The sequence below is a fragment of the Suncus etruscus genome, chromosome 6, assembly GCF_024139225.1.
Source record: "Suncus etruscus isolate mSunEtr1 chromosome 6, mSunEtr1.pri.cur, whole genome shotgun sequence".
Classification (NCBI taxonomy): domain Eukaryota; kingdom Metazoa; phylum Chordata; class Mammalia; order Eulipotyphla; family Soricidae; genus Suncus; species Suncus etruscus.
Genome location: NC_064853.1, coordinates 18,952,544 through 18,967,126, shown reverse-complemented (window position 1 = coordinate 18,967,126; position 14,583 = coordinate 18,952,544). Strand labels below are relative to the sequence as shown.

General features: G+C 42.1%; 1 protein-coding gene across 4 annotated transcripts in view; it reads left to right on the top strand.

Annotated features, from left to right (window-relative positions):
• The window catches only part of FGGY (FGGY carbohydrate kinase domain containing), a 941,338-nt gene that overhangs the window by 847,398 nt on the left and 79,357 nt on the right, over positions 1 to 14,583 (top strand). For all 4 annotated transcript variants that reach the window (XM_049774587.1, XM_049774588.1, XM_049774586.1 and 1 more), the window contains exon 14: positions 4,297 to 4,391. In XM_049774587.1, the coding sequence (XP_049630544.1) occupies positions 4,297 to 4,391 (95 nt within the window). The remainder of the gene's footprint in view (positions 1 to 4,296; positions 4,392 to 14,583) is intronic.

The window sequence follows — 14,583 nt, the reverse complement described above, 5'->3', positions numbered from 1 at the left end:
CGACTCTGGACTCTTACAGTTGCAGACAAAGGGATCTTTTCTTTGGCTTGGAATGCCTCTGCCTTGGGAAGCCAGAGCCCGACAAGGGATGGCAAAGTGCATCTGCCTGGAGATGCCCTGGGTTTTGCTCAGCTCATGAATGCATCAGATAACATAGTTTGCATTCCAGCTTCTGCAGACCAGCCACACGCCTCTCTCTCTCTCTCTCTCTCACCCATACTCAGAGGAAAGAACACATTTGTGAGAGCTCTGCTGACAGTTACATACCCAGGCACCAGGTCTGTCAATAGAGCTTAGAGCGCCTTCAAAATTTGCAATGTTGTGGCCCAGGGAAGGGGAGGCCCCTGGCAAAGTAATTTCAAGAATTCAAATGCCAACGAAGCATTTGAAGAAAGAAATCAATTTAGTGTATCCAGAGCAGATCTTCGTCCTTTAGGGAACAGCCCTGCTAGCAAGAAGGGAGAAGTTATGACATCCGGAACTGTCTCTGTGAGGGAAGAGCCTCCTTATATCCTGAAGACCCATTATATTCTGAAAATCCTGGGTGGTTTTCAAATGATAAACTCATTTCAGGCTTCCAGCTGAGTGGAAATATGGTGGTCTCCCCCTCAGCAATGTGGGTTCCAGCCCCAGCAGTTTTGCAGGGCTTCCCTCTGCCCTCTCACTCATTTCTTTCATCATGGGAGCCTGCTTTCACTCACAGATGCCTTCTCTAAGCTTGGCCTGAGGGGAACAAGGGATCACTTCCTGCCTGAAGGGTCTTCATGGCCAGAAAAGGTGCTCTCAGGGCTCTGACTCACATTCTGGGGGTCCAATGAAGAAATACTAGGATGGGGGTCTCCCTCCTTGTCGGGCCCAGATAGGAAACAGGTGTCACACTGGAGAAACGTTCCATAAAGGAAACTTTATGTGAGTCTCTTTATGGGAGTGTGGGCAAGGTCAAGGAAGGCTTAATTCTTATCTGACCCCCTGAGACTGGGCTGGTCAAAGGGCCTTGCATGTTGTTCTCGCAGATCAGTCTCTAGGTCTGTAGCAGGTGGAGAATGGGAGAGGGCAGGGTTGGGTTTACCCTGATAGGTAGTAGACATCTGAGTTGGTTTCACCCAGGCTCCTAGAGAGGGAAAGACCTCAGGGGTCATGTTGCATTGGAAACTCCATACATAAGCAGAGTCAGTGTAGCATTTTCTCTTAGCCAAGTTTGGTTTCTCACTGCTTGAAGGCCCTACCATGTCCCAGGAAAAGACTTGAAACAGGAAAAATAGCAGGAAAGGGACCATGGAACCTACTCTTTCAAAACCATCCTATCCTGTCTGCTGGTTGACAGGAAGTGGTTTTCATAGGAAAAGAGAACAGAAAACACTTTCTAGGAAGCTGGTTTCTGCAAAAAAAAAAAAAAAAAAAAAATCAGATGGGACATGGAAAAGTAGTCATTTCCGTCCCTTTACAGGCTGTCCCCTGAAGCACACTTCCCATGGGACTTCAAGTAAAGATTTGCACCTTTTTTAAATGGGGGACTATGAAGATAAGGCGTTTGGATCATACCATGTAGTGCACAGGATGTACTCCCAGCTTGGTGCTTGGGGATTATTCCTGGTGATTATCAGTGGGCCCTTTCTGTGTTTGGCATCAAGCCAGCAGTCTGTCACATCCGACACAAGTCTTAATTTCTCTGACCGGCTTCACAAACACTGATTTAAGTGCCTTCTTTAAAATTTTTCTTTTCATCCTGGAAGCTACCATGAGATGGAGATGAAGTCTCAGTTTTTTTTGCAGAGGTCCAGAGAGGTTAAGTTATTTACCCTGAATCACACAACTAAAAGAGCCAGAATTGCACTCTGGCACTAGCATGCTCTGGGCCACACAGCCTGGGAGGGTCCCTAGGTTCATATTCTGGGCTGCAGGTCCCGGAGTATGAACCTATAAAAGTAGTTCATCCTTCTTCCTCTAGGGGGCGGTAGGTCTCTAATGCCAGGCTGTTCAGAGGCGGTGGCATTTGGAACCATTGCCTTCACAGTGTCTGTGCAGACCTGTCATACCCCCTCTGGGGTCCAGTGAAGGCTGCAAGGTCTCTCCTGATAGGACTAGCACCACCTTTCAGGAGGGCTGTTGCTGCATCCCCTACAAATGGACCCCTGAGATAAATCCCATGCCCCCATTCCAGGGTGCAGTCAAGTGGACAGAGGTTTCCCTGGCCCCATTTTCCTTCTTATCCAACAGCTCCTATGCAGAGGCCACAGAGGCCACTGTGTGCCAGCTCGCTGGACTCACAGCCTCAGTCAACACAGCAAACTCAGTTTTTCTTGCAGGGAGCAGAGGCAAGAAATGGAAGGACATAGAACTAGGTATTGCGCTCTCCCCTGGACCCCTCTACTTTATTGCTTTGGCAGCCCCATCTCAGGTGCTGGCATTGTGGAGGTCAGGGTGCTACTGTTTTTGTCTCAGCCCATGTGGTGGGACTTTGCTGTCTGCCCCTTGTCACCTTTTCTGGGAAGCTGAGCCAGTTCACCCAGACACAGGAAGAGGAGCCCCAGGAAGTCTTCATCCGGAAATAGGAGAGAAGTACCCATCTTGAGAAGTGAGAATCGCACATTTTAAGGGAGATTTTGTGGGTCTGGCCTTGGTGTTTGCCTCAGTGGCGTCTGCTGCCCTCTCCTGATTAGTAAACATATTTGAATTCCTTTTTCTTTTTTATTATAAGCATCCATATAAAATTATGTGAATTCACATGATTTCTAGTCCTCATGAACTCACCAGGATCCTCCATCTGGGGGCTAATGTGCCGTCTCTCCAGTCACACAGCATACCTCTCAAATGCCTCCTTTATTATCAGCCCCCCCAACTTGAAGACACATCCTGTCTTCGGCCAGCACTTCCTGGTGTTCATTTCAACAGTCCTACCCAGGTCATACCTAAATCCCTTCCCTTCCTGGGGTTGAGTTCTCCAGGAGAGGCAGATGGGAAAGCAAAAAAGGAAGCAATGGGGAAAGGGCAACCCAGAGGATGGGGCCAGAGAGATAGTACAGTGTGTAGGCACTGTACTAACCTGTGGCCAAACAATTTTGATTTCCAGCATCCCATATGGTTCCGTGAATATGCAAGGCATAACCCTTGAGCAACACTGAATGTGGCCTCAAGACCAAAAAGCAAAAACATATTAAATTTATATATATAAATATAATAAATATGTATTATGTATGCAAATATATATAGGGGAGGAGGAATGCTCCTAAGAGATAGGGAAGTTGACTTCTGCATAGATGTAAAAAAGAACTCTTATCTGGTGGACATCAGGGAGGAAGCAGCCCAGACTGAAGTATCAGCCCAGCGCGGTACTGAGGTGATTGAAGAAAGCGACTAAGAGGCAGAGAAATAGTCCAGAGTTAAAGACACCCTCCTCGCACACAAGCCACAGTTCAATCTGCACTATGTATAGAGCCTGCCAGGAGTCAATACAATGCTGAACCAGAGTCTGGAGTAAGCCCAGAACCTACCTGCTAGTGTGACCCAGTTCTCCACTCCCACCCCCACCTCAAGAAAAAGAAAGCAAAAATCACAGCAGTGGGCAAGGTGATAACACAGTGGGTAGGGCATTTGCCTTGCACATGGCTGACCCTGGTTCGATCCCTGGCACCTCATGTTGTCCCCTGAACCTGCCAGGAGTGATCTCTGAGCAGAGCCAGGAGTAACCCCTGGGCACCACGGAGGTGTATATCCCTTCTCCCCCCCAAAAAAAAATATGCACATCAGTGTGGGGAGGAAGGGGATAGATGGGCTGGGAGAGGTGAGCTTGGCTCTTTTTGAAAGAAAAGGCACATCATGCCTCTATTTCTCCTCCTCCTTATTTCTCAGTTTAGCTCAGACAGAGAACTAGTAACCCATCTACCCATACATACACACCTGCCCTCCCCAAGGCTTCATCTCTTTCTCCTCCATCTCCTTTAAGACCAGCATGGCAGGACCAGTCTCATTCAGCTGTTTTCCTGGGTCCAGCCAATATTCATAATGCATGTAGGTTGAACTCGACTTGAACCAAATGGCAGGTAGCAGCTGGCAGCCCCTGTCATGCCTGAGCCACGAGATGCCCTGATTTGAAATACATAGTGGTGTCGTTCCATGGCTGCTCACAGTGACACCTTACAAAACACCTAGGTATTCTTTGGGAATGGTGTTGGGGGGGGGGGGTTCCAAAGGTGGGGAGAGGCACCCGCTGGTGTTTTGTCTCTGGAAATGTTTGCTAGCTCCTTACGCTGCCCCCAGCTCTGCCCCCTAACCAAGGTGTGGCCTTGTCCTGTGCAGGCATGCCCGTGGTCCTGTCTCAGGAGGTGGAGTCTGTCCTTGTGGGCGCTGCTATTCTGGGTGCCTGTGCCTCGGGGGATTTCGCTTCAGTACAGGTATGTGAGGACCAAGGAAGGAGGGTGGGCCATGTCTGAGGCTGTCCTTCCTCTCCACTGCAGTCCCACTCTTGCAAAACACACAAGGCTATAATTAAGAAATGATAGGTTCTAGCCAGGGAAAGCACAAACGCTCTGGCTTTAGACATATTTATTGTTATTGTCAATTGAATTTGGCCTCTGTTCCTGTTAGCTATTCTGTTTTGCTGTTGGTTTTCATTTTTCTCCCTTTGGTTTAAGTCTCCAAATATTAAAATTTTCCTTGGACCATTTTTAGGTTGTTTTTTTTTTTGGGGGGGTGTGTGTGTGTGTCTGTGCGCACACCAAACAGATAAAGTATGAAATATAACTCTAACATGCGTATCTCAAATTTGTATTTCTCTCGTCCCCACACAACCCACTTTGAATGACTTTGCATGAGACCCAAATGCAAGTGTTAGCAAGAACAGGAATTGAAAAAGAAAATCAGGAACCAGTGTAAAGGAAGAAGGGAAGGACTCAGTGTCAGAGATTGAACATAGTTTGGCTCGAAGGCTTTCTGGTCTCTGAGACCAAAAAGAACACATGATTCATTGCACAATTCATATTTTTAGGAAAAAAAAAAAGAAAACATGCTAATTCCTTGTAGGAGGCAATGCTTTTCCTACCATCGAATTGCAAAAGATTTCACATGTGAGTGTTGTGGAGATGCGTTGGTGAAGTAGTGATGTGAGCAACAGGTTGTCCAGAAAGTAAAGAGGCATGAATGGAAGGGACTGAGTGCACTTGCTCTGCAGTCAGCTGCTGGAAATGAATCTGGACTTGAGCTCTGGCCAGCACACTGGTCTTCTGTGCTGTGCTCTGTTTCTGTATCGTAACAGCCAGTTACATCAAGTGAGCACTTTCTCAGGATCAAAGTTCACTGTGCGTCCTCTCTGTACTCCACATCCTTAGTTTATAGCTGAGAAACCTTCAGCATAAAGAAGTGAAATAACAGGGTTTATGTTGAAAGAATTACTAAGTATCAGTGCCAAGAATTCTGGCTCTCAAGTCTCACTGGAGAGTTCAGAAAAGGTTGGTCCTATTGAGCATCAGGGAGTTGACCAACTCTTCAGGTATTAGGGTTAGAACTAGAACTGGGCTTTATACCATATTTTTCATATCATAAGACCATAAAAGCTTAGTAATTACTGTATTTTTCATACCAAAACAATGGGGAAATTGTCTGTGCAAAATGCTACCTAGAACTGAAGCCTGAGTATTTTTTTAAAAATGTGTGTTTTTTTTTAATTTTCTGATGTAAAAAAAAAGTTAGGTAAATGTGCTTAACCAGCTATGGACAGCATATTGTAAATATACTTCAACCTTGCAGGCTGATTGTTCCCAGCCTCCATCTCCTGACAGTGTCTCATGTTGCACCATTTGCTTTAGAATATTTTATTTCTTGTTTTCCTCATCTAAAAACTATGTGTGTGTTATGGTCAGGTGCGTCTTATAGAGCAAAAAATACAGACTTGGTCATTATTCTATGTATATTGTGATGTGCTTAGGTACCAAAACCAACATTTCAGACAAACATCATGCTTCTAACAACATATATGGACAGAGCCCCAGAAAGGCTATTGAATGGAAGGGTTTACTATAAGAAACACATAACATCAAAAAAATTTTAAAAAAATTAAAAAAAAAAGAAACACATAACATCTAAAAAAAAGAAAGAAACACATAACATCTAAAAAAAAAGAAACACATAACATCTGTCTTCTGCATTTCAGTATGCATCGTTCTTTGGGCCTCATTTTGGGAAGGATGGCATATATCTTACTGTGAATGCATATGGATCTTATCTGAGTTCTTTAGACAGAGCTGGTGTGTAAGTCTCTGTGTCTTCTGCCTTCCCTGGTTCTTGGAAACAGCACAGATACTTACAGATGCTTGAAATGTCAAGACTCACCAGGAATTATTTGAAGGTACCAATTTATAAAGATGTTCTCATCCCTCTATGCCTCACTCTGTCTAGAATAAATTGTAATTTCTGAAATAAAACAAGAAAGATGCTTCCTAAGACCCTGCAGGGGTGGCTTTATGCTTTCTCCCCCCTCAGAATTCACTTGTGCTGGCCCTGTCACCTCAACAAACTGGCCTTTGGAGATGTGGCTTTTGCAAGGTTGGGGGTTTGCAAAGTTATGGAGGTGGGGTAGCCGCTGATGAGATGAGTGACTTTCAAAGAAGGGATACCAGAGAATGTGTGCAGCAGTCTTTCTCTTGGTCCTGTGGGGGTGCAGTGGAAAGGGGACTATTCCCAGAGCCTGCTCAGAACTAGTACATTGGACTTGTAGCTCCCAGAGCCATGAAACTAGTGATTAATATTCTTAAAAATCCTCAGTGTGTGTGTGTGTGTGTGTGTGTGTGTGTGTGTGTGTGTGTGTGTGGCATGTTGGGGCCAGATTGTTATGGCAGCTCAAACAAAATAAGATACCTCATTTAGTCTTTACTTCTCTCTGCTTGCTGCATAGATATTCATATCCTCATATTAATGGAGGAAGACACTGAAGCAAAGAAATATTATTAGTCAGTTTTCCCCTGGAGCAAAAGTAGAATTAAAACTAAGGTGGTGTGTGTGTGTGTGTGTGTGTGTGTGTGTGGCAGTGTGTGTGTGGCTGTGTATTTGTGTGTTCTATCTTGATTCTAAATAAAGAACCTACCTTGATTTTCTTTATCTACTATTGAGGAGCCCCCCCCCCTCTTTCTTGTCTGTGTTTTAAACTTAACATTCATTATTAGTTTTTTTGGAACTAATTTTAATAAAGTTTGTTACAAAAAGTAATGCCACTGGCTACCAACAAGATGAGTCTGCAGCCCAGATGTGGAGTATGATGAGATAGACTGAAGCCATCAGGTGCTCATCCTCCATCTAGGGGATCTTGGTGCCTTCTTAGTCTAGCTGGATCATCTAGTCACAATATTAGAGTGACATTTTCATGATATGACTTTCCCATCAATCCTCTGGAACAGACTCTAAAACACGGTGATTTGATATGAAATTGCTGACTGAAATTGCAGCTGCAAGATTCACAGCATCTTAAAGATAAAAATCTGGTCTCCTTTCCAGCCCAGGGAAGAACATGTATTTCTCCTGACCATAGTTAGGAGTCTGTAATCTGGTCCAATTGTGTTATTCACTGTAATATAGTAAAGGCAGCCTGGGTTAGGGAGGCCTGAGAGCTTTCCTACCATTTCTTTCCAAGGAAATCCATTATCTTCAATTGCTTGCTCTATTGCATGACTTTAATGTCCTCACTTGGCATTCCCAGGTGCTTACTTGATTTTTTTAAATTTTCTATTTGGAAAATGCATAAATAAGAATTGGCACTCTGGGACTGGAGCTATAGTGCAATGTGTATGGCTTTTGCCTTGCACTGGCTCACCTGGATTTGAACTCCAGCATCCCATATGGTCCTTGGAGCTTCATCAGGAGTGACTCCTAATCCAGTTGTGATCTAAAACAATAACAACATGAGCCAGATAGATAGCACAGCAGTAGGACATTTGCCTTGCACTCAGTCGATCCAGGACAGACAGTGGTTACAATCCCAGCATCCTATATGGTCCCCATGACTGCCAGGAGCGATTTCTGAGCACAGGGCCAAGAATAACCCCTGAGTGCCACCGGTGTGACCCCCCTAAAAATACAAAAAAAAAAAAATAAAACAATAACAACAAAGAATTGACACTCATGTTGGACTATTGAGATGAATAGGCTTTAAAAAAGCTCTAAAAGCCTTTATAAGACCTAGGTAAAATTCTCAACAGTAGAAGAGTGACTGTATCTGGAACTGCTTTCTAAGTGGCCACATTTCATTCTCCATAGTGTCATTTGCCCTTCTTCAAAGAGGAGACACCAACTTCTGTACCCCAGGCCTGGGTACCAGATCAGGATTCACTCAAGTTGAGGTGAAACAGTTGTTTCCTTCCTGTGAATCTTATTTTCAACCTGAACTTCAATATAGTTTTTCTTTTGAACATCCAAGATCCTAATGTGGTCTCCAAGTTGTCTGCCCTTCCTTCCTTGAGGAACTCTAAATGTTTTCTGCCAAAGATTGAGGATTCTTATTGATCAATTAATTTCTTTTAGATCACACATCTGTAGTTATAAGGAGGATGTTACTTGTCTCTAGATATTGTCCATGTGAGTAGATCCAACCAAGTCACATGCTACTGATGAAGGAGAATCAGGACAAGGGCCTGGACATGTCTTTAGGCTTCTAGGTCCTGCAGCTTCCCATTCTGCGACTCTGTCACTGAGCAGCCTGGCTTCTGTGCAGGGAGCTCAGGAGCGCACCCTCATTTCTTACTTGTCTCTAAAAGCTGCAAACCAAGGGGCCAAGGACCTGTTTCCAAAGAGACAGAGTTCTTTCGTTTCCTGTACCTGTAAAGGATGGCTTCAACCTGGCAGTCATTCTGTTTGCTTATTTATGTTTTTGTTTTTGGGTCACACCCAGGCATGCTCAGGTTTCTGGCTCTGCAGGCCTCAGGGGACCATATAAATTCTGGGAATTGAACCAAAGTTGAGCACGTGTAAGCAAGCTCTCCAGCCCAAGCCAGGCAGAGTCAGACCCATTTCCTTGGCAATACCACTAGATTTGCCTTGTAGCAGTTGCCAGCTTCAAGTTGTTTCAATTCAAAGCTTTTATCAGATGAAGGGAAAGGATGAAATTATTTGGTGAGATGTTAATGGAAGAGATTTGTAAGAATACCACTTCATTGGTGTTACAGATTTTGAATCAGCTGATATTTCCTAGCTTTCTACTTTTTAATATTTTGTAATTTTATTTTTAATTATTATTTTTTAATCTTATCATTAGGGTACTATGCTTTACAAAGCTATTCTGAAAAGACTTTCACATATAATATGTCCCTCCACCAGTTTCCCCAGGTGTCCTTCCACCCTTTTTTTCTTCTTTTTGGTTTTAGGGTCATAGCCAGTGAAGTTCAGGAGACTTGTGCTGGACATGGAATATAAGGCTGCAGTAGGTAAGAACTGCACATAGCCCTTTGACCTACCACCCAGACCCCATGCCCTTACTTCTATTTTTTATTCTCATCTTCATAGTCTCACTGTCTTTTTCTTCCTATGCCTTTCCTTCCTATAAGCATCTAAAGTCTTCCCACAACTCCCTTATCAAAATAAGGTTCTTAAAGGCTACCATACAACTATCTATTAGATTTAAAGAATAGAATGAGTAACCAAGAGTTGCCTCTCTCCAGCAAGGGGGTTCTTTTAGTAGCTTTTAAGACTTACTCCACTCATGACCTGAGAAGAATCATTTTTATTTCTGCAGCTTAATCAAATGGAACCAAAACAGAGGTTGTCACTTTCCTGGTAAAAGTTCAACTGCTGAGTCAGTGGGAGGGACTGCAAAGCACCCACCAGGCTTCCTCTCTTTTTTATTGAGAGTAGGCAGCCATGACCTCTCTCTGGCCACTTCCCCATCCCCAAAGTCACCCTTTGTGGCTTTGATCCTCAGATCATTCCCCTCTCTTCCTATGAATATCCTGAAAAGCAAACTACTAAACTACTTATGATTGGATGTTGGGAACATCCCCTATCACTTCTTTGGGCACCCAGAAAATGTGTAATCTAAAGAAAAATAGATTTAAGCAGTAGCATCCTGCTTACATGATCTAAATACAGACACACACTAGGGAGGATTTTAAAAATGCAAAGGAAGGACCAGAGATATAGCACAGGGGTTAAGATGCTTACATTGTGTGTTGTCAGTCCTAGCTTGATCCCATCACCTCCTGTGGTCCCCCAGAGAACTAGCAGGAGTTATTGATTCCAGAGCACAGAGCCAGAAGTAAACCCAGAATTTGGCCAGGTGTAGCCTCATTCAATCCCTGACTCTCATTCAAAAAAAATATTAACAGGAAAGAAAAAGAAGAAATGCAAAGGGCACATTATACAGTAGCTACTTGGTTAGACGCTGAAGCAAAAACTCCAACAGCAAAACAAAAGAAACAGAAAATAACTTTTCACTTTTGCTTCTGTTTGGGCTCCTGCAGATATCATTAGTTTTCTGTTGATTCTTATCTTAAGAGGCAACTTTTCTCCAAGACTACACAAAACAAACTTTAACTCTAGCAGAGCTGTTTATCTTGACACACTCCTCCCTGCCCCTACCTCCCTCCCACCCACCACCGGCCACCACCAATCCAAGCATCCGAAGCAGAGACAGTGGCAGGAGATCAAAGGAAATTCTGTAATCATTCTAAGAAGAGTACCCATGTAAAGAAAAATAAGCCCTTGGAACCAACCAATTAATCACAAGCTCTCTTCCTCTCATGATGTGAGGGTCATGCATGGTTCCCTGTCACTTTCCAGACAGACTCCTGGTCACACAGACCAATCTGTGTAAGTGGCTGCTCTCAAACCCAGAGCCCTGATTACTCAACCTGATCCTGTGCCCACAAGTTATGTGATCTCCCCTTGAAGTCAGGCCTTGCAATCCTTTTCCTTTGGCAGACAAAGCCCCCCACCTCTCTTCAAGAATCAGGATGCTGCTGCCATTAATCTGTGTGCCAAAGCCTGTGACTTTGTTGATGATACCATTGGTCTATCTTCTGTTTTATTCTGTGAGAGTTGACTTTGTGATTGCTCATAATTCTTGTTTGCTCTGTCACCATAAATACCAATTTTGTATTTTACAAAGTAAAGCTGAGGATCATGACTTTAGTTTCTGGAGGTCTAGAAGATGCAGCTTGGTGGATGTTCAGAAGTATAAAATCTGTCATAATTCTTGGCACATTTAATTAGTTATTTTTCTTTTGGGGGGACATAATCCTGTTTTCGGGGACAGGGATGGGGGAATAAATTTAGGTAAATTGAAAGAAAACTAAGAAAACATTAACTTACTATCTAAAAATAATTGAAGTGTCTGACTTCTTTCCTTTTAGTAATTTTTACATATTTTAAATTTGTTCATAAAATGCAGTTTTATAATCACTTTCCTCACATCAGGAAATTTTATATGTATATATATATATTTAAGCCTTTATTATTTATATAGATTGCATAAATTTCTGCCCTATTGACTAGGCAATGAATAATTCATAAATCCCCTGGTGCTTAATTTAAAGGGTTTCATTGTGTTAAGAAAGGTTATATCTAAACTCTCTGACATATTTTTGCACACACCCTAAATTATTTCTATGTATAAATTTGGAGCCAAGGGAACTAATCAAGTGATAGAGCCTGAGGCGTTGAGGTTGAATCCAGCACCACATGTGTGGAGCCCCTCCTCCCAAAAACAACCATCAGAGCATTATGGGATACGACCCAGTGGAATCCAGGCATAGCCAGAGCCCAACACTGACACCCACACTCTCACTGCCAGCCAAGTTCTATGGGTATGGCCTCTACCTAATATATTTACACACACACACACACACACACACACACACACACACACACACACACATTATGAAGTATAATGGTTTGGTTCAACTATATGCCCAATTTGTGGATTTTGTCATACTTACTAATTCTTCATCCCCCAATAGTATCTGAAATCCTAACCTCAAATTTCTTTTGCTTTAAATTATAGCTCTTTTTAGGTTCATTCCTCAAGCTTTGTATCATTTTATCAATTTCATTTATGAAATTATTAACTTCATTTAGTAGCCTTTTTGCCCTTTCTGGGGATCTGAGATTTTGGTTTCTTATTAAATAGGTTCAAAGTTTTGTTTGCATTTTGGTATCCTTTCTCATATGTCTGTGTCCCAGAAATAGTGCACAGAAAACCCTAGGATGGCAATAAACCATTGGAAGAATAATTACATTGAGGATGTTAATAATATTAAGGATTTGGTAAATAATATTTATTATACTTATTATCACACATTTTTCATAGTGCTTACAAAGACAGTATAAGGGCTGTAAATGAGTGAAAGGATTCAGATACTTGCCTTTCATCTCAATCCAAGTTCAATCCCTAGTACCACACAGGGTCTGCCAAACACTGCCAATAAGGATCCCTCAGCAGAGAGCAGGCGTAGTCTCTGAGTACTGCTTTGTGTGGCCAAAACAACAGCAAAGCATTGAAAAAGAAATACAAGACAATTATAAATTTGGGTTCTTATTAATTGTTAATCTTTTATATAAATATATAATATATTTAATATAAATATATGTAAGTAAATATATATATAAACAAATATATAACATCTGACTTTTTCTTATAGGGTAATCTGATAAGGGTCTGCTAAGTTTTCCATCCTTTGCCATTTATAAAATCTTATAACTATCAGGGGGTGTTAACCACCCACTCCATCCCAGTGTAGATAACCTTCCTTGAAAGAAAGTTCATGCTTCTCTTATTTCATCCAAAAATATTCCAGTAATATATTCATTTCTTGGGAAAGGTGAGCATTCCACCTCAAATGCTCAGCTACCTTCTCAAATGGTGTGACTTGTGGGAAATATCAACATTACTCATTTGATCTTCACTGCTTGGTTGATTATTGTGCTTAGGAATAAAAATTAGAAGTGTGCCTTCATGGTATAATACATTTCAGGACTTGTTTGCCTGGCAAAGACTTCATACCATGCTCACCAGTGTTTTTTTAGAATCATTAGCTTTTCATTATAATTTACTCACTTATTGAGAAGTAAATATCATAAAAAGTACCTTTAAGAGCTAAAGACACTTTTTTTGGGGAGGGGGTCACACCTGGCAGCACTCAGAGGTTACTTCTGCTCAGAAATTGCTCCTGACAGGACCATATGGGATGCTGGGATTCAAACCACCATCCTTCTGCATGCAAGGTAAATGCCCTACCTCCATGCTGTTTCTCCAGCACCAAGACTTAAAGATACTTTTAATACTCTTATTATGAACACAAACATGAGGCTAGCATACATTTTTTTTTTTGTCTTTGGGTCACACCTGGCAGTGCTCAGGGGTTACTCCTGGCTGTCTGCTCAGAAATAGCTCCTGGCAGGCACAGGGAATCATATGGGACACCGGGATTCGAACCAACCACCTTAGGTCCTGGATCGGCTGCTTGCAAGGCAAACCCGCTGTGCTATCTCTCCGGGCCCATAGCATACATTTTTTTAAAACAAATATCTTACTCTTCCTGCAGTCTTTTTAAAGTAATTTAAGAATATATTTTTGAGAAAAGTAAATAGAGAGAGAGCACAGATGCTAAGACACACACCAGCCAATCCCAGCACCATTTAGTCCCCAAAATATCACTAGATACCACCTGCCTAGATGTTCAGGAATCACTGGCAGACCTCCAGAGCACCACTTGGTAGGTTCCTCCAAATATGAAGAGAAAAGGGAAAAAAAATGATAAAACATCTGTATAATTTTTTCCTTCCTTCCTTCCTTCCTTCCTTCCTTCCTTCCTTCCTTCCTTCCTTCCTTCCTTCCTTCCTTCCTGCCTGCCTGCCTGCCTTCCTTCCTTCCTTCCTTCCTTCCTATTTTTTCTTTCTTTCTTTTTTATTTTTTTGAGAACCTTTCAAGCAGTCAACTCCTGGCCATACGTGACCCTGCATTTATGAGCCTGATGGTAGTGTGGCAGATCTAGAGAGGCAAGACTATCAAGCTATATCTAGCAGTGCTCAGGGACCAGCAGAACTTGGGGGCATGCAAAAGTCAGAGATCAACTTTAAGGATTCAAACATGCAAGACATATGCTCCATCACTTTGAGCTACCTGGCCCTAGAATCTAAATTTTGAACTTGCATGATCTTGGACATCATTTTTGTTCTATTTCATAGCAGTACAAAGCTGAAGAAAATATATGGAAGAGCATTCTATAAAAATGCTTTTAAGTCACTAATTTCCCACTCTGTCATTTTTGTTTTACTTTTTATAAAAAAGTTCTCTGTTGTAACAAACTGGAAATGAGTGGATTGGATTTCTTTTTCATTATCACTCTTTTCTTTCTCTTTTTTCTTTTTTCTTTAAACATTGTGGTTACAAGGTTGTTCGCAGTACAGTTTTTTTTTCCCACAGATAATGTTGTTCATGATTGAGTTACAATAATAAAATGTACAACTTGGATTTTTTTGGTTACACAGAGTTGACTCATGAATAACAAAAGTCTATGTAAGCTTAATATTCAACACAGAAATTGAACTATGAAAATAAATATAAGGTCAGCTCAGATATTTGGTTAGGTCAGGGATTTTCTGTAATTG